Here is a 25,429-nt window from a genome sequence, read left to right as displayed (position 1 = left end):
AAGGAGGACGAGCATTCGTTATGCCTCTACTGTCTCCATGAGGACAAGACGCACAAGGAAAAGGACTGCGCGTTTTGTGGGAACATGTCGGAGCGGACCATGAAGGATCGCCACCACCGTCTCGCCAACTGGTTGGAAGGTAAGAGCCCGCCAGGCGAGAAGAAGAAGTCTGTGCTGTCTTATAAGTCCTGCGAGGGTGCTCCGGCAACGGGGGCCCAACAAAAGGCTAAGCACCGCGAGTCCGCGGGCACCGGGAGCGCCGAACGGTCGGGCTCCTTGGCTGCCAGGCAGGGCGCATCCTCCCCGGCGCCATCGACCACGAGCCAACGCTCTGGCTCGGGTAAGAGGAAGTCCGAGAACCCGGCGAAGCTTCTGGAGAGGCCCCGGTCGATCTCGAAGATTCCGGCAGAGGGGGAGCGAAGCTCGGACCCTCCCCCCAAGGTGAAGGCCCCAGGTGTACAGAAGGTGATGTTGGCCTTAATTCACCCTGCTAAGACCTCGATTGAGGATGTCGCCGCGGCCCTGGGTCAGCCTGTGGAGGCTACACCAGTGGAGGCACCCTCAGGTACCAGAGTCTCCCTGCTACCGCGGAGGGAGTCTTCTTTCAGGCCCATCGAGAAGACCCCCACAAAGTCCTCGTTGGAAAGGGTGGGGGGAGGGGTTGGTGGCCGTCGTGGATACGGACACGACCTCTGAAGAGGTGCTCACCCAAGTCGTGGAGGAGGCCCAGCCGATCGGGAGGGATCCCGACGAGGGCGAGGGCTATGGTGACGCAGACGAGGCGCCTCAAGAGCCCTCGCTCCCATCATTTCCGGCGCCGCAGGACACCTCGGCGGCCATTTTGTCAGCCATCCAGTCCTTATGCTCGGAGATAAGGACTAGGTTGCCCCTCCCCCCGACGGAGGTACCTGAGCCAGACCCGACGGGGGAACCGGAGCCAGGACCTTCGGAGAGCCCACCACTTAAGAGGAGGAGGACGCATCCTAGGCCTCCTCTCCCGCCTCTTCGGCCTTCTCTGCCTTCCCCCTGGTCCACTACCCATGGGGATGATACAGGCATGGACACGACTACGACCGGTACGGATGACGACGGAGGCGACGACGGGATGTGTCCCCCGTCGGCCCCTGCCCGGGCGCCCCCGCCCGACAAGATTGGATCCTTCCATGCTATGATTTCCAGGGCATCCGAGCTCTTCCAGCTCTGCCCCGAAGAAAAGAAGGAAGGGTTCCTTTACCAACGGCGCGAGGCTAAAAGGAAGACGGTCCTCGCCGTACCGCTTCTTGATGACATCTGGGATGAGGGGCTCGCCCTCCTCAAGAACCCTGCCACGGCGCCTGCGAAGAGGGACCGGTACGAGAAGAAGTACTGGGTCCCCGACGCTGCCCCCTTGTGCCTTAGGGCGCAACCTACCCTGGATTCGGTCATTTCGGCGGTGGCAAAGAAGAAAGCGGGGGGGCATCGGCCTCAACTTCAACCTCCCCGCCGGACGGCGAGGGTAGGAAGCTGGATGCGATGGGACGACGGGTCATCTCATCTGCAGCGACGACCATCAAGGCGGTCAACGCCCCGGCCATCGTAGCCCGCTACGACAGGGAGTTATGGTTCAAGATCGCCCCTCTGTTGGATTTCCTTCCTGACGCCAAGAGGACTGAGGCCCTGGAAATTTTACAGGAAGGTGAGATTGCCTCGGACCACGCCATTACGGTGGCTACGGACATCGCCAACACCGGTTTCCATCAGTTGGGCAACGGCATTTGCCTGAGACGACGAGGATGGCTCAAGGTGACGGATTTCCACCAGGACGTACAGACCAAGGTTTTGGACATGCCCTTCGATGGGAACAACCTTATTGGCAAAGCGGTTGATGAGTCCCTTCAGGCGATCAAGACGGAGACGGCCCGTGCACTGGGTGTGCTCCAACAGCGACGGGCGTCCTTTCGGAGCTCCGGAGGCAGACAGGGTGCCTCCAAGGGAGCTGGCAGCAGCTCCTCTACGTACTGTCAAGCGGCAAGATCTTCGTTGCAGGAGGCCTACAGGGGACGCGTCAAGTCAGGTGGATCCCGCCGTCGTCGCCAAGGTGGTCAAGGAGGCAAAGCGGCCTCCAAGCAAGATTGAACCGACCGTCAGGTCGGGCCCCCGCCGAAGCACCCCCGTGGGAGGCCGGCTGACGAAGTTCGTCGGCGTGTGGGAGTCCATCTCCACCGACCGTTGGGTGCTGGACGCCCTGGCCCTGGGGCGTGCCCTCGAGTTCCACAAGAGGTGCCCCCGCATTCCTCCCGTGGCCAGGAAGGAAAATCACATCCCTCAACTGCTGTTGGAAGTAAGGGCGATGCTCAGGAAAGGTGCCATCGAGCTCGTTCAAGGCTTCGGGGCTCCGGAGTTTACTCAAGATACTTCCTCGTAAAGAAGAAGACAGGAGGATGGCATCCTGGACCTGCGACGACTGAACAAATACATCAAGGCACAGAAGTTCCGGATGGTCACCCTCCAGCACATGCTGGGACAGCTGGAGGAGGGCGATTTCCTGTCGTCGTTGGACTTGGAGGATGCATACTTCCACATCCCTATTCTAAAGAGACACCGAAAGTTCCTCAGGTTCGTGGTAAAAGGGCGCACTACCAGTTCAAGGCCCTCCCGTTTGGATTAAAATCGGCGCCCAGGGTGTTCACCAAGTGCCTAGCACCGGTGGCGGCGCGGCTGCGCCTGCAGGGGGATCCACGTCTACCCCTACCTGGACGACTGGCTCATACGGGCAAGGACAAGGGAGCTCGCTGTGGAACACACTGCGAAGATCGTCCAGCTGCTCACGGACTTGGGGTTCTCCATCAACTTTCCAAAATCCCACCTGGTCCCGTCGCAAGTCGCCCTGTTTCTGGGAGCACAGCTCGACAGAGAGGCGCGGCGGGCCTCACCGTCGGAGGAAAGGATAAGGACCATCCTGGGAAAGGTGCAACGTCTGCTGGCCACGGACGTGGCCAGAGTGAGGTCTATCAAGTCCCTCCTCGGAATGATGTCCTCCTGCATTTATCTGGTGCGCCACTGCAGACTTCGGATGCGGCCCTTGCAATAATTCCTCGATGCCCACTGGATCCAGACGACGGGCAGCTTCAAGGACAGGATCCCGCTCGACGAAGTGTTCCGTCAGGCGATACGATGGTGGGGTGTCTGCTCTCATCTGGCTGTGGGAACAGGTTTCCTAGCCCTGGCCCACCAGGTGACGGTGACGACGGATACCTCCCTGGAAGGTTGGGGAGCACACACCGGGGGACTCTACGCGAGAGGCCTTTGGCTCCCGGAGGAGAAGTCTCTCCACATCAACATCTTGGAGCTCAGTGCAGTGTTCTGGGCCCTCAGGTCCTTCCTTCCGTCCCTCAAGGGCAAGGTGGTGAGGATCTTCACCGACAACACCACCACGATGTTTTACATTCGGAAGCAGGGCGGAACCAGATCCCCTGCCCTATCCAAGGAAGCCCAGGATCTGTGGCATTGGGCCGTCGCCCACGGGATATTTCTGGTACCCTCTCATCTGGCAGGGATAAAAAAACACCATCGCCGACTCACTCAGCAGAGAGCTGCGCTCGTGCCACGTGTGGGAACTGCGCCAGGATCAAGTGGACCGACTCTTCCGACGATGGGGCGAACCCCAGATCGATCTCTTCGCGACGGCGGCTAACTCCAAGTGCCGGAGGTTCGCCAGCAGGTTTCCCCAACCGAGGAGCATGGGCGATGCTTTCTCGTTCCCTTCGGACGGCCTGTTGCTTTATGCGTTCCCACCGTTGCCGTTGCTACTCTGGCTCGTCAACCAGCTCAAGAGGTCCCAGTGCAGGATGATCCTCGTTGCACCGGCGTGGCCGAGGCAAATCTGGTTCCCGGACCTTCTGGACTTGTCAGCGTCCACACCAGTCAAGCTGCCGACGCACGCGGATCTTCTCTCCAGAGAAGGAGGCGCCATTCTTCATCACGAACCAGAGTCGCTGAACCTGCAGGCCTGGCTCCTGCAGCACTAGAGTTTGGAGGATACGACATCCCGGCCGACTGCAGAGAGGTTCTTGCGAAGGCCAGGGCATCCTCAACTCTCAAGTGCTACGGACACAAATGGAAGAGGTTCTCTGTCTGGTGCCGTGCACAGAAGATTAACCCTCTGCGGATTACGGCCCCTCAAGTATTGCCGTACCTATTGTCCTTGGCCAAGGCTGGCCTCCCTCACGCTTCCATCAAGGTACATCTGGCTGCCGTCTCACGTTACACCAGAACTACAGGACGGGCGTCCTTGTGGTGTCATCGACTGGTGAAGGAAAGGACTGTTCCGATCAACGTGGGAGCTCAACGTGGTGCTGACTAGGCTCATGGGGGCCCCATTCGAGCCTATACATTCAGTGCCGTTGAAGTTTCTGTCGTGGAAGACAGCATTCCTCGTGGTCATCACCTCTGCACAAGGAGTGGGAGAGATCCAGGCCCTGTCTTGCAAGCCTCCATACTTGACTTTTCACGACACGAGGGTGGTGCTAAGGACGCACCCCTCCTTCATGCCCAAGGTGCCGTCTGACTTCCACCTCAACGAGCCCTTGGTGTTGCCAGTTTTCTTTCTGTCGCCTTCGTCGCTGGCTGAGAGGACTCTGCACTCGCTGGATGTAGCTAGAGCGCTGAAGTTCTACGTGGACCGCACGAAGAGTTTTCGGAAGACATCGCAGCTGTTTGTGAACTTTGGACCTGTGAATCAAGGGAAGGCTCTCTCGAAGACTTCCATTTCCAGATGGCTCTCCGGCTGCATCATGCACTGTCACCGGTTGGCAAACCGACCGTTGCCAGGCCGTCCGAGAGCCCATTCGACCAGAGCGATCGCTGCTACTACGGCGTTCCTGTCTGGTGTGCCCCTGCTCGACATCTGCAGGTCTACTACGTGGAGGTCGACGCACACCTTCACGAGCTTCTACTGCGTCGACCGGGATTCCAGGGAGGAGTGCAGAGTCGGCCAGGCAGTGCTGCGCAACCTGTTCGCCTAAGGTGAGCCTGATGAGGAGGTAAGAGTTGCTTAATGTTGAGTTGTTGTATTGCTTGATATTGAGCCTTGTGCCACCTCCTGTGGTTGTGCATGTGTATACTGCTATGCATTCTTATATTCATGAGCATGTGAATCCATGCCAGACCCCATGCTGGAGAAGGAACAAGTTACTTACCTGTAACTGTTGTTCTCCAGCATGGGTGTGGCATGGATTCACATGCGAACCCTCCCGCCTACCCCTCTGCGGCTCTTCACTTGGTCATACTGCCACTTCACGTGCTACCAAATCTGAGGATGGCTGCCGGTGGCGGGGCTTAGGGAGAGGGCAGTCATTGGCTGGGGGCAGTATGACCCAGAGACCAGTGATTGGTTACTACTGAGAAAGACAGATCAGAAACGAAACTGATACTGATCTTTTCTATACCGAAGATTCCCGGCCTGACGGGGAATATTCATGAGCATGTGAATCCATGCCAGACCCATGCTGGAGAACAACAGTTACAGGTAAGTAACTTGTTCCTTTTGAATCTAAGGGATGTGCTGGATGGAAATAGACTGCTGCAATTTAAAGAATTGCAAAGTAAGTATATTTTAGGAAATGGAGAACGGAGTAAATATCTAGATTTGATTTCTCTACTTAACCGAAGAGTATGGCTGGTGACTCATTTGGGGAGAAACCAGAGATTTGTAAACTGTTGATTGGGCAGGAGTACAATGTGCGTACCTAATATGCATTCCATGTCCATGGAGATAGAACATATTGTAGCTTCTAATGAGTTAAATGATGCATGGTCGGGTGATGTCTGTGGTCATTTCGGAAGATGATTGGAGAGATGTTCTTAGAGTAAGCATGAATTTGGGAAAAGATATGAATTTGCGTTTCATTAGACTGAAAATAGTTGGTAGGGTTTATTGGACACCAGTTAGGATGTTCAAATTGAAGTTGAGGACATATGAATTGTGCTGGAGTTGTGGAAGTGATAGAGGTACCCTTTTACATCTACTTTGAGACTGCTCGAGAGTGCAGGATTTTTGGAAGGAAATAGTTGATAGGATTGATATGTTTTTTGGTATAGTCGGGCAAAGATCGGCATCGTCTACAATCTTGCTTCTACATAAAGAGAGGTGTGTAAACACCAGAAAACATAATATCTGGATTGATAGAGCTGTGATGGTGGCGATTAAGCTGATCCTTAGGCTGTGGGAGACTAGGAAGAAACCTACTGTTGAGGACTGGTTGGTGGATTTACAGATTTTATCAAAGTATGAAAAGACCTCAATGAAGGATAAAGGTAAAGAGGGAGATTATCTTTCATTATGGGGACTGTTCAATGCCTTATATGTATGCTGCAGTACAGAGATGGTTGGGAGGTGGGAGAGAGGAGTGAGAGGACAATTTTTTCCCCTTTATTTATTTTTTGTTCTCCCTTTTCTGTTCTAGATATTGATTATTGGTGTTATTGATAAGGTATTGTTGTTGCATTGGCTTTTATTGTAGTATTTTGTTGAAACCTATGTGATGGAACTGTGTTTTGTTGGAAATCTAATAAAAAGATCTTACCAAAAAAAAAAAATATTAGTGGGTGCTTCTTGTGGGTAACTCTTGTTTGTCTCCTCATTACTTTTACAATGATCTGCTTCTATAAGTTCACTATTCTCATTTATTGGTATCAAAATCAACTCATTGGGGTTGTCTAAGTATACGACCATTTTCTTTTTTTGTCGAATACATGCATGCTTGGGATAGCACTTTTATTTAGTCTTTGGTTAAGTTTCAATTTTTGACAAACTTTTTAGGATAGAGTCCCTTTTGGAACTGGGTCTATTTCAATCGCGGGTACTTCTGTTTTGGATGCAACATCTTTAAATCAAATGTCTCAAATGGTTGATACTTTTGTGTAACAGTAGTGATTGCACATCTATTTTCTTTTCTAAACTTTCACTTTTTCATTAAGCTTATACAATAGATTTTCCACTATTTCAAACATTGCTTCTAAGGCGATGCCGGCTACACTGTTGTAGTCTGTTGTTCCGCCATTCACTTTACCGGAGATCCTAACGGATGTGTTTTAGTTGTTGGATCAAAATTGTCAGAAGCACTACCATCATTCACATCGTTGCCAGCTACTTCACGAGTATCTAGTAACTGTGGGATTAGTGAAATGTTGTCTTTGTTGTTAGTTTTACTATTTACTTCACTATTTATAATTTCAGTCATAGCCACACTGTCCATGGTGTCATGTATAGAAGGTGACATTATAGTTAATTGTGCTGGACCATTACTTTGGGCGAATATGGTCACATTCTTGGGATTTTGGATTTGTTGATCCTTCTAACTACGGAGGGGATCCTCTTAGTATGTCTCCCTAGGGAGGTTAATCACATTCTCTATTAATTTGCTTGTTACACAGGGAAGCAAAACATTAACTTCTTGTTCAACCACTCGGGCAGCTAGTTTTAACTCTTCATCAGTCAAAGCACCGTTTTCACTTGTTGTATGCAGAAATTGTGTTTTTTCTACTTCATTCTCTTTCATCGAGATACTCGAAGTTCCCTTGGGGAAATAGTTAATCTTTACCCTCATTTTAGTAGGAACTGTCTCAATTGGAGGCATTTCTCGATTTTCTTTTTCTTATGTCTTTTTCGCTCCCCGCTCCCTGTTTTGGTTGCTAACTAGTTGATGTTATGTTCTTTGGTATACAAGAGCGGTTTCCTCGAAGTGGGTATTGTTGACCAGAAGGCTATGGTAGCATTAATTGGGCTAATTGTCTGTTATATTTATTCTGGCTTGATAATGAGGGGTGGGTACTGGAGTAGACCCTGACCCTTTGTTTTCACTCCTGACAGCACTTGCGGATGGTTCAGAATGAGAAGTACCATTCGATTTTTCGTCAAAAGCTTTCTTGGCAGCTAAAGTGATGGCCCCACTGTTAACTATGTCGACTAAATCACAGGCACCAGCGAGTGTTGCTTCAGCATCCACAATTTATAGAAAATAGTATTTGATAATAGCTAAGTTAAGGTTATGTTTGTAGTTGATTTAAGAAAACCACAGTACGTAGTAAAATAGTTAAAGGTAAAACTGCTTTGCTCTAACCTTGATACCTGCGATCGCTAGTTTGTACGTTATCAAGAGTGAAATACACTGACACGTATATCCAACGTGTTGGACGAGCCCATGCTTTTTGAGCACAAGCAAGTACACATGATCAAGGTGTGTTAACTTGGACGAGAGGGTCATAGTGAAGCTCTGCAAAGGGAGCTTCCACTGCTACTCATATTATAGTAGTAGCAGCCAGCCTTGAGAAAAACCTAGCAAAGGTTTAAACCCGTTGGCTTAAGGGCAATTGGGATACACAATGAACATTCATTGCCATTAAAAACCCACATTTAGGACTAAAACTCATGAACCCTAAAAACCTCCTTTATTTTTCAAGATTATAGAAATCAAGATTGCCATTCTTGACTACTCACGAACCAATGATAACCATTCTATAACATACTGATTTATGTGCATGTGGAATGGGTCAATAACTAGTTTACAATTTTCATTTTGTGGGTTGTGGGGCAGCCCGCTTGCACCCAACATAGCGGCATATCATCGAATATTCCTATACCCAAGCACAGCAAAACTGAGCTCAACCTTACATTCTCCAATATCTTGTACCACATGCAGGAAGGCGCATGCATCCTATGCAGAGTGGCAATGGTTGCAAGCAAACGGTCTATGGGGGCGATCTAGTGGTGGTTTTGCAAACCTCTCGTTCAATCACTGCAGTGGTATACAAAAGAAAAAACCTTTTAAAGGGCAAATCATTTAACAGTTCAGCAGTAGCAGCCACTCGGACGCATCACTGTCAGGTGGAGCGTGCACTTTCTCCATCAAACCACGCACAGCGTGTGGACGCAAGCAATGTTAAGCAAACATATCAACCTGCTTGAGCTAATAGTAGTAGTCAAAGCTTTTACAAGCTTTTCAACATCAACTTGCAGGGAAAACAGTCCTAGTCCTGATAGCACTACAGCCATGTATTATATAAACAGACAAGGCGGCACACACTTTCCAGGTCTGACGAAACCAGCCCAGAACATCTGGAATTGGGCCTTCAAACACATGTTTCTCCTGTCACATGTTGCAGGGGCACACAACTGTCTAGCAGACTTGCTGAGCAGAAACATGAAACTTCCCTCTGAGCACGAATGGCATTTGCCCAAAGACGGTCTACACAACGTCTTTGAACACTGGGGCTTTCCAGACATAGATCTTTTCCCAACACAGGACGCACAATGCCAAGACTACACATCCAGCTATCCCCACACAAGGTCCAAGAGGTATGTACTGTGGATGAATTGGTCAGGGAAATTTGTGTTCGCTTCCCCCGCCCAACACCACTTCTAAACAAAATAATCCACAAATCGAACATGTCAAGATGATACTCATGGCGCCAATGTGGGCATGTCAAACATAGTTCTCATACCTGTTAAAAATGTCAATTTGCCCGCCAGATAAGACTATATCCCCCAATTTCAAATCCAACTCCTAGATGGGACTTGAATGTTGTCCTTGCCAAACTCATGGGACTCCCTTTTGAGGCAATGCATAAAACCAGTCTTTAACATCTCACTAATAAGACTGCTGTTCTTGTAGCCATCACCTCATTAAGGAGGGTCAGTGAACTGCAAGGTCTTTCAGTTCAACATCCGTTTGTTATTCATCACAAGGACAAAGTAGTGTTTCGTACACATCCATGTTTTTCTCCTAAATTCATTTAAAAATATCATGTCAATCTATAGAACTTCTAGCTTTCTTCCAAAACCCGCACAGTTCGGCAGTAAGAAGCCTCCATACACTAGACGTCGGCAAAACAGTAATGTGTTGTCTAACCACGCAAAGCCGTTTAAGAAAACGGATAAATTCTTTGTTTGTCTAGCTGCAGGAAGAGAAGGCTAACCAGTCTCTAAATCTGCTATTTAAAATGGATTGTTAAGTGCATCCAGTTATGTCATTTAATGGATTCTCCCACAGATTCCTGATCTGATAGATATCCTCGTCTAGCTCTGCTGCTCAGAAACCTTTCGACATTAGGTGTAGTCGACCTCGACTCAGCCGTCGATCCGCCTTGCTCGTTGCTCAATCATCGGCTCCGGGCGTGACATCAAGTTCCCTATATTATACCACATCACTATGCCCCATACCTCGGTTCCTTTTTTCCACGCGCTCGCACACTGCTTCAGGAGCACGACATTGAGTCTTCGACTCTGCGTTTTTTACTAAAATTCATCACATGTTTTCATAAGACCACGGTGTCCACTCCCCCGATTTCAGCCTTTTAAAGGCGCACCCACTGTCGTTCCAAAATCTCAGTGACCGACCCGCACAACATTTGTCTGTGTTGTCTGGGTACGGATCACTACACAGAGCGATGTCCGTCGTGCTCCTAAATTCATCCGAAATCCTTTTGTGAGAAGGCTGCCAAACTTGCTCTGGGACGATCATCCCAAAAATCCCCAGCGCGGTCGCTCATCCGGTCCTCTGAGGCCGGGATGGAAGGGCCCACCCCCGAAAAGGAGAGGGAAAAGCATCAGCGGAAAGACGAGAAGCAGTCACACTCAAGGAGCCACTCTTCCTCATTTCATAGTTTAAGAAAGAGGCGCCACCGACACAAGTCCAGCTCGTCATCTGGAGCTTTAGCACTCGGCTGGGCCGACCACTCAGAGTGGAAACATTTCAAAAAGAAATGTTAGACATGTTTAAAACACAGGCTGCTGCATCTTTCATCCTGCTCTCCAGGTCCAGATTCTTTCAGTCCATGGCATCGACTTTCGGCGCCGACCAGGGAGACCTCAATCCCACATATACAGGGTTGAGAGGTGTCGATTTATTTATTTTTACGGCGAAGCAGACCTGTTGACATTGGCCCAAGGATTACTCGATGCCAGCGGCCTGGACACGTCTCCAGATGTCTAAACCTCAGCCTTAGTAGAAAGGTTAGTAGACACCCTAGGTTTGAAGTCCTCTTCAGGGCTATGAATTGACAGACATCTTAGATGAAGGTCCTGTGATGTAGCATAACATGCCACTCAATCTGGCTATTGCAGCCCCCTTAGCCTCCTTGTGGCAACATCCCGCTCCATTCGCCTGGTCAACTCGAACTTTACGGGCAAGTACAGGCCGGCAAGAGGAGATCCATCTCCTGCAGCATGGGGTCTGCCATGGATTCACATGCTCATGAATATTCTGTCAGGCTGAAAATCTTTGGTAAAGAAAGTTTAGCTTTTGCTTTAAAACTGTATTCCTCCTCTTAACCAATCACTTTCCTCTGGGTCATACTGCCCCCATCCAGTGACCGTCTTCTCCTTAAGCTCCACCCTTGGTGGCCATCTTCAGTTTTTTACTCTATACTTCAATGTTGGGAGTCCCCTTAGTGCTCTTTGAGCTTTTTTCCAAATATTTAGAGGTTTTTTTGAGTACAATTTGTAGGTTTTGATGATTTTTGGATTTATCGTTCGACCGGAGGGCGACTACTGACAGCGGGCATCCGCTGTCAGTGAAGTTCAAACTACATTGAAGATCTTTCTTCAGAAGGCCCAGACTTGGGCCTACTTTGCGCCCTTTTAACCATGACTGAGGAGATGAGATGCCTCTTCAAACTGTGCGAATTGTGGACTAAGGAACGTTTTCGTCGAGGATCGACACCACAGTTGTCTTTACTGCCTGCATTTGGACCATGATGGGGTGGGATGCAATGTCTGCCTTGGGTTTTCAAAAAAGACCAAAAAGGACTTCTACAGTAGGCTGGCGGTGTGGTTAAAGTCGGGTAAGGCCTTTGATGCTGCCTCCGGGCATGATCATGCTTCCCCCAGGGCCAGAGGTCCAACGATCCAACTCTTCACGATCTGTGGGGGTCCAAAAGAAGGCAAAACTGGTCACCACAGATCCAACTGGGCTCGCTGCTGCAGCGGGTCCCCGCTCGGGAAACTATGGTCATCATCACTGACCACATACACGCTGAGCATGCTGGCAAAGATTGCGCACTGAAAAAGTCCTTAACCCCTTTGAAAATCTGCTTGCCATCGGCAGACAAGACGATGGAGAAACCCAAAGTGAGCTCTTCTCTGCTTCCATCGGCGTCTCAACCAGCCAAGACAACACCATCATCAACTACGTCATCAACTGCCACATAGCAGAGGTTGGCAGTTTCTACCCTGTCGACAGCCTGATTGACAACCACTACTTCTTGAAAAGGAGGGCAGACCACGAAGGTCGTGCCCACAGTCGCAGCGACGGCTACTCTGCGGGGGGTCCTTACTGGAACAGCGTGAGGTAACAGCCACAGCTTCAGTGAAGACCTCAGGGAATGGGACATTAGCCTCCTCCCGCCAGAGGTTTCAGGCGAGGGGAGGGAGTAGGGCTCCAACAACCACTAGGAAGGTTACAGAAGGAGCAGCTGAACAGTGTGAAGGGGCACGTCTGTAGTAGCTCCAATGAGGGGGGACGACCTGCCCGAGGGCTATTATTCATGCCACAAAGGCGGCAAGGGACCCTTGTGGGAAGATGAGTTACCGTGGGGCGAACCCTATCGCCTTCTTCGCCAGAAGGGGCATACCATCCCGGAGCCTCCCCCTTCTTCTACACTTCAACCCAGGGACATTTTGTTGGACATTCTGACCACGCTGCACATGCTGGTATCAGAAATTCAGCCAAGATTGCCGCCTACACCGGGCCCTGCTCCGTCTGGAAGTCCTCCAAGGCCGCTTCCCGGAAGTCCTTCTAGTCGCGAAAACAAATCAAAAGTCCCTGCTGGTCCAAGGCAAAGTGGAGACTCCTTATCCAGTACTGAGACGAAGAAGAACTCCATTGACTCACAGGGGAACAGCAAAATCAGTATTGTGATGAGGAGGAAGTGCGGAAGCATTGAGTGTACCACTGTGATCCATACTGAGCAGTCTAGTCTTTATTGAATTCCTATTGGCCAAGGCACAGCCGAAATAGAAGAGGGAAATTCAAACACAGAGAGATCTTCCCTGGGGAACCGGGAGATGCGGAGCCCGCCGTCGGGAGCCAAACATGGACTGGAAGCTTACCCATCGGCAAAGACGTCCCGAAGAGCTCCACCTGGTGAGACCATGTCTGGAAGCAGGAAGACAAAGCACTAGCTGATCGAGGAAGCTGGTCAGCGTGGTCCACCTAGGTCGTAATGCCGAAAGCAGGAAACGGCTCTGGAGCTGCCACAGAGCTCGGGCACGCAGAGCTCGGGTGCAGGAAGTGGTCTCCGAACGGGGGCGAGAGACCAAGAAACAGCCGACAAAGACCAGTGAGCAACCGGAGGAAGGTTGGGAAACCGGGAGGCTGGCAAGAGACTATATCGCAGTGGGGAAAGGATCGGGGACCCGCATCCAATAAGGAGAGGCCTCCGGAGCCATCTTCGTGGCAGTCCCTGGCAGCTTGTGAGACCAGGACTGCTTAGATGACTAAAGAAAGAAACCAACGGGGTCTGGGACTAGAAAGAAAGGAACCAAAGGGGTCTGAGACCCGGGAGAAAGAAACGAAAGTGGACTGGGACCAGAGAGAAAGAAGGCAATACCACAAGGGACTGGGACCGTACAAAAAGAAAACCTGGCAGGATAGTGAACTGGATGCAACCATTGAGAATCAAGAAGGGATTGGGATCCACACCCAATAACTAATTGCATTCAAAAACATTTGTCATAATCACAGTGCCTGGCAGGATAGAGAACCAGGTACGCTGTGAACATGGTAAACATTGGAGAAAGACCAGGGGAAAGAAGACATGCCCCCAGGTGTTTATGAACATTGTGGAAAGAACCAAGGGAAGAGGGTCACTCTTTTTGCACTGTAAAGGCTGGAGAAAGACCAGGGGAAGGGAGACCTACCCCCTGGTGTTTGTGGACACTGTAAAAGGAGCAACGAGGAGGGAATCCAGACCAGAATCTGATAAAGACCAGGGGAAGAAAGACACTTGTCCTGACACTGGGAAAACTGAGAGACCTAATAAAGGTCTGGGGTAGAGAGTCATCCCCGAACACTGTGAAGGCACGAAAGTTTTTGTTCTATATGCCTTATCTGAAACTCACTACAGGAATCTTTTTTAAGACTTATGATTTGCATCCCTTAAGAAGAACGTTTCGTTTGTATCGCCCAGAAGTGAACTTTCGGCTATCATTCAGGAGAAATAAACCATTCTTCTGGATTAAGGCCACCCCTTTTTCTTAGTTGAGTGTATAGTGTAAGGGTCAGAAATGGGTTTTTGGATACAGGCTGATGCACCTTTTGCTTTAGACTGACATCCTGACATATTCCTTTATATTCCTTTATATTGCTTGAGGCAGGGAAACCCCTCTTAGAACTAGAGTCAGGCAGGGTTTTCTTTTTTCTTACTAAAAAGTCTATAGCCAGAAACATGCATCCTGTGTGTCTGTCTCCTTCTTCCAAAATGTAAACAATTCAGCATAGTTTCACATATGCATCCGATGACTTAAGCAGCAAAGCAGAAGTATTTGTGTCTTTTACTGACATATAACATTTTTATCTGAAGCATAGAAAGCAGACCCACTTTACTGGCAGTTTATAGCAATGTAGACTAATTGAAAACCTGCTTCCCAGTCCATATTGCAATAGTTGAGATGCTAGAGCTGAGGGCAAAACATTCTTGAAGTCAACTGGAGCCATGCCTTGGGAGTAAAATGTAATTTCTCCTGTGCGTTGGTATACAGTTTTAAAAACAGGATCCAGCCATCCTGGATGCTCATCCCATCAGAAAGCAAAACAATCACAATGAGGGATTACTCTTCTGCAAAGCCTGTGCTGGATAAAGCATCACTGGAGAGCTTCAAGTTTATTCTAGAGCAAGGTTAGACACTGGCACATAGCCAAAAGATGGCCCCAGTGCCTCCCCTGAAAAGCATTCTTAAATTTTGGCCAGGGTAAAGGACCCCATAATAGCTTAAGGGACCAAGCATAATAGGGCAGGATTCTTAGGTTACCCTTCAGAAGTGACTTTGGATAATGTGTAGATAGAGAACTGTTTTGAAAGGGCACTTGACAACATCTGGCCTTCATTTGTTTTATTTTAAAAAAGGATAGCCTTGCGACTTATTTAGGAATCACAAATGTCTTTACTGAAGCACCCGTTCATCTTTTCTTTCACTTCAAACATTGCTTATTCTAAAATAAGTCAGGGCTATTCTTCAACCCTTTCCAGTGATGCGTTTCCCTTTGTACTGTCCCCAATCGCGTCCAGGGCTCGGTTTCCCAGCGTCTCCATTTTATATGGTGACACTGCTGCAGGAATTTCAAACCAGGCATGGCCAATCTCCATGCTGGTTTATGAGGAATATATAACATTTCAATATCAAACTAATATTCTTATGTACATTACAACTATAAGGCTAAATATTGAGAGACTTTAACATCACTGGAAGAAAAGAAAGGGCAAACAAAAATATAAAGTCGACTCGGACTGAACCTGCTCCTGTAATGTTAAAGCTTTTACAGATTAGACACAAGAGCAGCGAGGCAGGTTTTCAACAAAGGAAATTCTATATATTTAATAATACCAACAAAGTTTCTCTTGGATGAAGAATAAAATGGATCTGCTCATGTCTATGCTATCATGCACGCGGCAGTGTTTTTTCCTTAAAAGAAAAAAGAAGTACGTTCATGGCAAAGTTTACCAGACAGTGGAATAGCGATATTTTTAAAACAAATTTACAAAAACAATTTCTTTTTTTAACATTGTATCAGACTGCTTAGCTGCATGGAGACCTTGCTGTCTCGACACTCCTGGAAGCTTTGCTTCGTGGAACGCTCAAGAGTCTTACTGGAGCCCCAATTTATGACCACAAACTCCTATTAACAATGGACTTAAATCATAACTAATCACAACTTCTTTACTTTTCAATTTTAGATTTTGCATGCAAATTTGCAGAAGTTGTATTGCACAGAGCGACTAACTTCACCCCCTATTATCCAGGCACCTAGTTTAGCAGCAGGCGCTTACATCCGCACATGTGCTCCGTGTTTTATTTATTATTTATTTATTTGTATAGCGCTAAAGCCTGCGGGCATCAGAGCGCTTCCGAAAAGACAGGACAACAGAAAATTAAGACTGGACAAGATATCGGGTGGCCAAAGTTGTCTCATACTCGGTTAGTTCAACTACCAGGATTCATTTGAAAAGTAATGTTTTCAATTTTTTCCTGAAGAGGATGTAATTGGATTCGAGCTTCAGTGAGGTGGGAAGTTTGTTCAATTTTTTGATACTTAAGGTCGGGAAGGCCTTGCCAAGGTCGTGCTGCTTGTTCGTTTTGGTGGTTTGCAATTGACCTGTGTTGGAGGATCTGAGCCGCCTAGGTGGCTCGTACCACTTGAATTTTAGACTGGGGGTTTGCCATATAGGCAGCGATGAACGATGGTGAGAGACTTGAAGGAAATTCTATCTTTCATAGCCAACCAATGGAAAGCCTTCCATTCTCGGGTGATATGTTCTCTCCAAGATCTTCCTGTGATCGTTCTGATGCATTATTTTGGATTATTTGGCATTTTTTCACACATTTGCTGTTAGCTCCTAAGAGTAGGGAATTTCCATAATCTAATCTAAATAATATGGTAGCTCTAGCGATGATCGTGCTGTTTTTTTGAATCTAACAGTGGTCTGTTTTTTTCAGAAGTATTTGCTGGTACTGGCAGTTTTTCTTTAGGTAGGCTGTGTGTGCTTCAGCGCCTAATGAAGCTTGAAGATACACTCCTAGGGTCTTCACTTTTTCTGGTGTTGGAATTTGGGTATTTTTGATAAAGAATGAAGAGTAAGATGGGCTCAATTTCTTTCTGGCCTGTGTGTAGCCGAATATCATAAGCTCGGTCTTGGAGCCATTTAAGCACATCCAGTTTTCTTTCATCCAACACTCTATGGTGTTGTATAGGGATGAGAGTTTGCCACTGTCCATTTTGTAATCCCCACTAAGTTCAAACACTAGTTGGGTATCATCGGCAAAGTTGGTAAAGAATATACCCATCTGGGATAGTATGGTGCAAAGGCAGCGCATGTAAAGATTGAAAAGCAGAGGAGAAAAACTGGCCCCTTGAGGGACACCGCAATTAACCGGTTTGGTGTTTGACGTTTTGTCTCCCTAGACAATCCTGGATTGCCTGTTTTGTAAGAATGAGGCTATCCATTCAATTGCCCCTGGTGAGCAATTGCCTGAATTTTCAAGGGCCTCTGAGTTTTGTATGATCTAGCAAATCAAATGCTGCCGAGAGGTCCAATAATATTAACAGGCCTGATTTGCCTTTGTCCAAAATGGACAGCATTTCGGTCTGGAGGTCTAACAGCACGGAGAATTCTCTTATAAGGCTAATTTCCCAAACCTAGTGAGTCCCCCAGCAGCTTTGCTGGATTTTTGGGGAGGGGGGGTTTCTCCTGCTAAGAGTGAGACTCTTTTCCTCCCACTCTTAGGCATGATTTTAGGTATGTCTTTGACTTATGGTGTGCTTATGGGCTATGGGGTCTTTTACTCCATATGGTATCATCTGTTTTTGTGTGTTACACAGCACCCTCAGTGCAGTAGCACAGGGGTGTCATAGTGACCCCCAAACATAGACTCCATACCCTGGGACTGACTACTGTCCCCAGGGCATGCAAAGTCACCACTGGCTTTATTAGTCCAGAATTGTGAACAGAACCAGTACAAACCACCATATTGTAGAAGTACTGGAAGGGGTTTATTAGATTGCCCCTGGGTCTGTTTCCAAGGGGGCACTGTCCAGCCCCCCCTTGTCAAGTTTCTGGCTGGTGGCAGTGGTTACCACGCAAAATATTCCACCAGAATATTTCCTATGGGATTTTCCCATTGATTTTAAACGCACCACTTTTTTGGTGCAATGTTAAAGATACTGCCGGTTTATTTATTTAATATAAAATCACTGGTTGGGTCTTTTCGCCAGAACTCTTTTCCAAAATGGCGTTTGTGTCCGTCTCTCTTAACTCCAACCAAGGTTGGGCCCTTTGTTCCACTTTTTGGCGGGCTTCTCCACAGAAGCCCTCCAACTGGTGCCACTCTGTCTGGGTTCCACAGGATGTGTGGGTGGGGGAATTGGCACCCTGGACTGCGTTACCTTAGCAACCCAAGTCGCACGCTGTTCTGATTGGCCCAGTGGTGAGCCGCCCGGCTCACCACTTAGCATGTTTGAGTGACAGCTAGGCTGTTGAATGGGGGTTTTTCTGCATAAAAGCAGGGCTTTTGGGACTGGAACTTCAGAAGTCACCACAGGACCTATGAAATACGAAGAGGGGAGAAGCTGAGCCATCTGCAACGACACCACCGGTGGAGCCCTGCTGCAACGACTTCACCACTTTCCCATCGACAAGAGAAGATCTTCTGCTGAAAGAGTCTTCTTCCTCTGAGCTGGTGGGATCAACAAGTTCGCCATTCGCCTTCCAGGACGTCTCTTGGTCGAATCGCCAGTGCCAAGCACCCCGGCGGCTGGATAGCCAAGCTTCACCACTGTGACTGTGAATAAAAGGAATGCACCTTTTAACCGAGAGAACTCCGTGGCTGGTCTCTTCCCTGGGCAGTGCAACCACTCCAAGTTTCCTCCTCGACGCGATCTTCTCTTCCCCTGGCGAAACCACGAACTGCACCCGCTGCCAGGAACAACTGCCACCGCTGGAGCTTCCTCACCTTTAAAGGTACTGTGTTCCACCTGGCCTCCCTTTCTACGGTTTGCTAAAGGGTGACCCTTTACCTTCTGAATCAACCCAACTTCTTTTGAACATTTTTACAAAGACTTGAATGCATTCCTAAACTATGTGATCTTGGGCACATTTCACCTTGCTCCATTTAAAGTGGGCCTGGCCTATGAACTTTGGCTCTACAGTGGACTCTGCCTTCACTAACTTGTTTTGGTCTTAGAAAAGTGTTGGGAACTGTTTTATTTCCATGACCTGCCTTTTTCTCTCCCTTTAACTTAATTATTGGAGTGCCATCTAAGTTACGCGCTTGCATCTGTTTTTACAAATAGTGATGTTTTGAGTTAGACTTGTCTAATAATTCTTAAGGGAGGTGTGTATACTTTTCTGATGGTGTTTGAACTTGCTTTGATTTATAGTATTAGTGTATTTCCTTAAGTGTGTGTTAAATAAATATATACTTTTGATACCAAGCTCTGGTCAGTGTTTGCTTGCTCTAATGTGTTTTTAGCCCTATTGTGTATGCTTTGTATACTGCCCTACTCTTCTTGAGCGACGTCTGACTGCTCAGCCACAGCTACCAGGTAAATCTGGGTGGTACAGACTGCTACCAATTGGGTTTACTGCTTACTCCTGTAGTCTTAATCTTCTTGCAGTGTTCCCCAAGGGAACTGCACAGGATTCTGACTAACATCTGGAAGTGCTGCTTGCCTGTGCAGCGGCTTCCGTGATCTTCGTTCTGCCAAGTAGGTGTTCTGTAGGCAAGTGCTTTGATTTTCATAACTTCGCAATTACTGTTGCATTTAGCTCTGTGGTTAATAGGGTAATCATTCAATGTAACCATGTCTAAGGGGCTTTATACACTTAAGTCCGCTATGCCACTGCTTAAAGAAATTGCTACGTTAACGATGCAATTGAGGCAAACACCTCGTAGAACTGCCCCCACTTCGAGGGTGGTGAAGAAATAGTCTATAGCTGAGTCAACATTACAACAACAAAAAAACACGCACAGTTGAAATCCAAGAATGTTACCATCCGGAAGAGGTGAAAGATTCTTTGCAGAATAGAAGTGAAGTTTCCACAATTGAATCTAGCTCAGCTCCTCGGCCGTACATCTTTCGTGTGCGGGGGGGCCAGCGGTGTGAGTCTCATTACCGTACCAGATTCGTTGATGGCAGCAGGGTACTCAAATACTCCAACAATTTTATCTGCTGATCCAGGTTCTATTTCAACTTGTTCCTTCACTGCAGATGAAGGAATACCTAATAAATCAAATGACTCCCAGGTGCCACTTGCATATACCCAGTTAACCGATGTTAACAATAAACTTGTAAATGATAAAGATATACCTGTTTATGACTGAACTATATCATTTACTCCATCCCACGTGGCCCAAAATAGTCGGTGCCCCGCAAAGACAACCCATTTCCCAGTGTCAATCAGTGCACTCCCCACTACTAGATATTACCTTGACTGCCATGAATACGGCACTAATCTCACTAACCAAGCTGTTTGAGACATTGGATGAGAAAATGTACCATCAGACATCCCTCTTTACACAACTTCTACAATGCGAGGTGCCAACGAATTTGGATACTTCCGTCAAGACAGGTTTGTTGTCCCCTCAATCATTGCCAGCCTTGGTTAGAGCACACACACAATGATGTGCTCTGTCTGATTTGCTCAATGCAGGCATGGATAGTATTGTTAAGTCGAAGGGAAGCGTTTTGCCCTCCTTCGATCAGGTAATCCGGCCTTGTGAAGTCGATGCTGTGGACCCGTATCAAGTGGGCTCCACTTTCTTTAGCGTTAGCAGCCACTGGTTCCTCACAAGCTGTGCCTAAAACGACAAAACGGTTGTATACTATTTTTACTCCGAGTATGAACAAACAAAAATATATGAAACCCCCTCTGCATGAGAAGAAAACAAGAAACATATACACTATATGACCCCAAACTACCTCAAGTTCAAAGCAATGTATACAGGCTATTACCCTCCCCAATAAACAGAGTGCGATAGCTAGTTCGGCAGTAATTAAGAAGTATGTGAACATTTCACAAACTAAAAAAGACAATAAAAAATGACACATCAATCTCAGCCTATGAGCCCTTGGATGATCTTGTTTTGGCTGCTGCTGAACAGCAAAAGATGGATAACACGCCCTCAATCCCTCACCCATTACCGCAGAGCTTAGGCTCTGATATATCCTGCCCCACTCTTTCTATGCCATTAGGCAATGATTGCCTTACACTTGAACAGAGACAAGCTGTCCATCTCTATCTTGCCTCACAACATAAATTAACATTCCACGATATTAAAGACCAAAATACATACCAACAGATGCATCCGAAAGGGACGGAAGGAGACCTCCCACATGTCCATGGCTGCTTCAGAATCCAAGATGGGGCAGGCTTTGATATAAGCACAGGCCAATCAATTATTTCAGCCCACATACCACAAGGCCCAATCACAGACATAAAGTCCAACCAAAACTACACAGATGCCTCTCTATGCCCTTGAGCACCACCAAAGCGGAGGAGGGACAAGACTATGAAAGTCAGGTTACTCAGACAAGAGTTTTGGGTGTTCAAGAAAGTGCCGGAAGAAGGTGCTTTGAGGAGATTGGTGAGCTAAAGGTTGAGAGAGAAGAGATTGGAGGTGACATTTTGATGTTGGAGGGAGTCAAATGCATCAGTACCATCTGGAGAGAGTTACTGAGGGGGTTGCAGGACGTATCTGCAGATAAGTTGTCAAGGAAATTGGAGAAGGAAAGAGCCATTACCATCTAAGAAGGACAGGCTGTAGCTAGATGGGAAAATAGATGTCCCATTTCTCAGGGGTGAGAGGAGAGCAGGCACCCCCCTACTAGCCAGAGAGGCCAGGGAGGTTCCAGCAGACAAGGTCAGTCGAGGGCAGACTTTAGAGGTAGGAGAAGATATGAAACTGTTGAGGGATCAAGGTATGAGGGAACGATGAGCTAAGGCTGGTCTCACAAGAATGGGAGTGTCATATGGACCAGGGATGTGGTCCGATGACAGCAAACAACCCAGTCGTGACCCTGAAACCCTGGGGGAACCGTCTTGTGTGTTGAGGAGGATCCACCCCTTATCTCAGACTTCTGGAAGAGAAGTTAAGATTCTGCCAAGCCTGAGGTGTTGTAGCCCTGGGAGGGCCCTTACCACTGAGACTTGCACACTTCCAAACAAAAGGCCATTGTGTTCTGCTGGATATTGGAGTGGGGACAGGACGAGCATATATCATGAACTTAGAAAGAAACCTCGTCTTTGCTCATGACTAGTTATTGAAGAATCCTCCTTCCATTTCTGTTCTTTGAATAAACATCACCTTAAAAACGACTTTCTTGTATCAGCATGTTTGTACTGCCCACTTGTGCTACTTGTGAAAGTAGCTTGTGAAATATTACATTGATGTTTCTGGAAAAGTTTAACTAGACTGGAAATTCTCATTAAGGAAGAATTTAGAGCACAGCACTGCCTGGATATACTTCTGTTTCCTGATTTTATGAGATCTATTGTTTTCCTTTTTTTGACGATTGGCATGTGTGAGTATGTTTAACACTGCAAAACGTTATTTTTTGTGCTACAGTGATTACGCAATGTATTAAAACTGTTTTAAAAGAAATATGCTACAGATTAATGCACACCAGAGACAAACTATATTTTCTTCTAGTTGTATATCAAATTGCTAAAACATAAAACAATTGTATTGTTCGATATTTGAAAGAGGGAAGTATCATATCATTAATTATATATTTTTTTAATAACGCTAGGCTGCTGGGAAAACAGGAAGCTTAGGAAAGAAACCTGGTAAGCTCATTGATTATTATATGTGGTGCATGAAATGTATTTCTTAAAGATCTCAATAATAGTGGCCAAGTCTTTCAAAGATATCTGTGATCTTCATTACTGTGTTATGTATGTTCCCTTTTTAACTATTATTCTAATGAATACCTTTTTCCCACTGTTTTCTCATTTTAGAACAAATCTAAAAATAACCATCAACTGAATCCTTAACAGTCAGTACGACATACTCATGGGTGACACCAGCAGTATATGTGACCCAGCTAGTAGATATAAGAATCTGCACATGCGTGCCCCCATACTGTTTTTTGTCTACACACCTCAAACAACGTGAACATGGCCATGAATAAATTGGCCCATATGCTGTGCTGAATCTCAATTTATTTAATTTGTCACGCCATGAAGTAGCGCTTTATTAACAAACAATGTGTACATTCTAAGGAAGGATGCATCATTTATTGTGATCATAATCGAGCATCTTGTGCAAGATTAGATGAGCGCTCTAATCAATTCAAAATTAAATACTTCAACACGTTAAATGACATCTGTTTTCTTGCTGATCTGAGCAAACCAGGTCATTAACATTCGCCAGCATGGGGTCTGGCATGGATTCACATGCTCATGAATATTCCCCGTCGTCAGGCCGGGAATCCTCGGTATAGAAAAAATCAGTATCAGTTTCGTTTCTGATCTGTCTTTCTCAGTAGTAACCAATCACTGGTCTCTGGGTCATACTGCCCCCAGCCAATGACTGCCCTCTCCCTAAGCCCCCACCCCTGGCAGCCATCCTCAGATTTTTACCGCACGTTCAAGTTGGGAGCCCTCATGCTTTGCTCTCGAGCTTTTGCTGCATTTTTGCGCTTTTTTCAGGAGATTTTCTCATTTTTTCAGTTAAAAGAGCCTCAAGCTCCACCGTTTCTACTTCCGATCAGCGGGGATCCGTTTCGGAGTTTTCTACGCCCCTCTAGGGTGAAGATTGCGTCGAGTTACGCTTTTGGAGGATTCCAGAAGTTCCGAGGCCTACCCCGGACATGGCCCAGGAGAAAGGGAGCTCGACGCCCGGGATGCTATTCAGGACCTGCCATGGATGCCAGCTTCAGAACGTTTTCAAGGAGGACGAGCATTCGTTGTGCCTCTACTGTCTCCATGAGGACAAGACGCACAAGGAGAAGGACTGCGCGTTTTGTGGAAACATGTCGGAGCGGACCATGAAGGATCGCCACCTCCGTCTCGCCAACTGGCTGGAGGGTAAGAGCCTACCAGGCGAGAAGAAGAAGAGGTCCGAGCGGTCTTCTAAGTCTGGTGAGGGTGCTCCGGCGACGGGGGCCCAACAAAAGGCTAAGCACTGCAAGTCCGCGGGCACCGGGAGCGCCGAACGGTCGGGCTCCTTGGCTGCCGGGCAGTGCGCACCCTCCCCGACGCCATCGAACACGAGCCAATGCTCTGGCTCAGGTAAGAGGAAGTCCGAGAACCGGGCGAAGCTTCTGGAGAGGCCCCGGTCGATCTCGAAGACTCCGGCAGAAGGGGAGCGAGGCTCGGACCCTCCCCCGAAGGTGAAGGCCCCAGGCGCACAGAAGGTGACGTTGGCCGTGATTCACCCTGCTAGGACCTCGATTGAGGATGTTGCCGCGGCCCTGGCTCAGCCTGTGGAGGCTACACCAGTGGAGGCATCCTCAGGTACCAGAGTCTCCCTGCCACCGCGGAGGGAGTCGTCTTTCAGGCCCATCGAGAAGACCCCCACGAAGTCCTCGTTGGAAAAGGGGGGAGGAGGTGGTGGCCGTCTTGGATACGGACACGACCTCTGAAGAGGAGCTCATCCAAGTCGTGGAGGAGACCCAGCCCATCGGGAGGGATCCCGACGAGGGCGACAGTGACGCAGACGAGGCTCCTCAAGAGCCCTCGCTCCCGTTGTTTCCGACGCCGCAGGACACCTCGGCGGCCATTTTGTCAGCCATGCAGTCCTTATGCTCGGAGATAAGGACTAGGTTGCCCCTTCCCCCGACGGAGGAGCCTGAGCCAGACCCGACGGAGGATCCGGAGCCAGGACCTTCAGGGAGCCCACCGCTTAAGAGGAGGACGACACATCCTAGGCCTCCTCTCCCGCCTCTGCGGCCTTCTCTGCCTTCCCCCGGTCCACTACCCACGGGGATGATACAGGCATGGACACAACTACGACGGGTACGGATGACGACAGAGGCGACGACGGGACGTGTCCCCCGTCGCCCCCTGCCCGGGCGTCCCCGCCCGACGAGATTGGATCCTTCCATGCAATGATCTCCAGGGCATCCGAGCTCTTCCAGCTCTGCCCCGAGGAAAAGAAGAAGGAGGGGTTCCTTTACCAGCGGTGCAAGGCTAAAAGGAAGACGGTCCTCGCCGTACCGCTTCTTGATGACATCTGGGATGAGGGGCTCGCCCTCCTCAAGAACCCTGCCACGGCTCCTGCGAAGAGGGACCGGTACGAGAAGAAGTACCGGGTCCTCGACGCTGCCCCCTTGTGCCTTAGGGCGCAACCTACCCCGGACTCGGTCGTTTCAGCGGCGGCCAAGAAGAAAGCGGGGGGGCATCGGCCTCAACCTCCCCTCCGGACGGCGAGGGTAGCAAACTGGATGCGATGGGACAACGGGTCATCTCATCTGCAGCGACGACCATCAAGGCGGCCAACGCCCTGGCCATCGTAGCCCGCTACGACAGGGAGTTGTGCTTCAAGATCGCCCCTCTGTTGTACTTCCTTCCGGATGCCAAGAGGGCTGAGGCCCTGGAAATCTTGCAGGAAGGTGAGATTGCCTCGGACCACGCCATTATGGTGGCTACGGACATCGCCGACACCGGTTTCCGTCAGTTGGGCAACAGCGTTTGCCTGAGACGACGAGGATGGCTCAGGGCGACGGATTTCCGC

At 48.5% G+C, this 25,429-nt stretch overlaps 1 protein-coding gene across 4 annotated transcripts in view; it reads left to right on the top strand.

Annotated features, from left to right (window-relative positions):
- Nucleotides 1-25,429, top strand: part of ITSN1 (intersectin 1) — a 3,188,156-nt gene that overhangs the window by 2,259,707 nt on the left and 903,020 nt on the right. For all 4 annotated transcript variants that reach the window (XM_069636218.1, XM_069636217.1, XM_069636220.1 and 1 more), the window contains one exon: nt 22,503-22,539. In XM_069636218.1, the coding sequence (XP_069492319.1) occupies nt 22,503-22,539 (37 nt within the window). The remainder of the gene's footprint in view (nt 1-22,502; nt 22,540-25,429) is intronic.

The sequence above is a fragment of the Ambystoma mexicanum genome, chromosome 7p, assembly GCF_040938575.1.
Source record: "Ambystoma mexicanum isolate Mex_15411 chromosome 7p, UKY_AmexF1_1, whole genome shotgun sequence".
NCBI lineage: Eukaryota > Metazoa > Chordata > Amphibia > Caudata > Ambystomatidae > Ambystoma > Ambystoma mexicanum.
The sequence above is the reverse complement of the archived record's forward strand: the minus strand, read 5'-3'. Positions and strand labels throughout refer to the sequence as shown.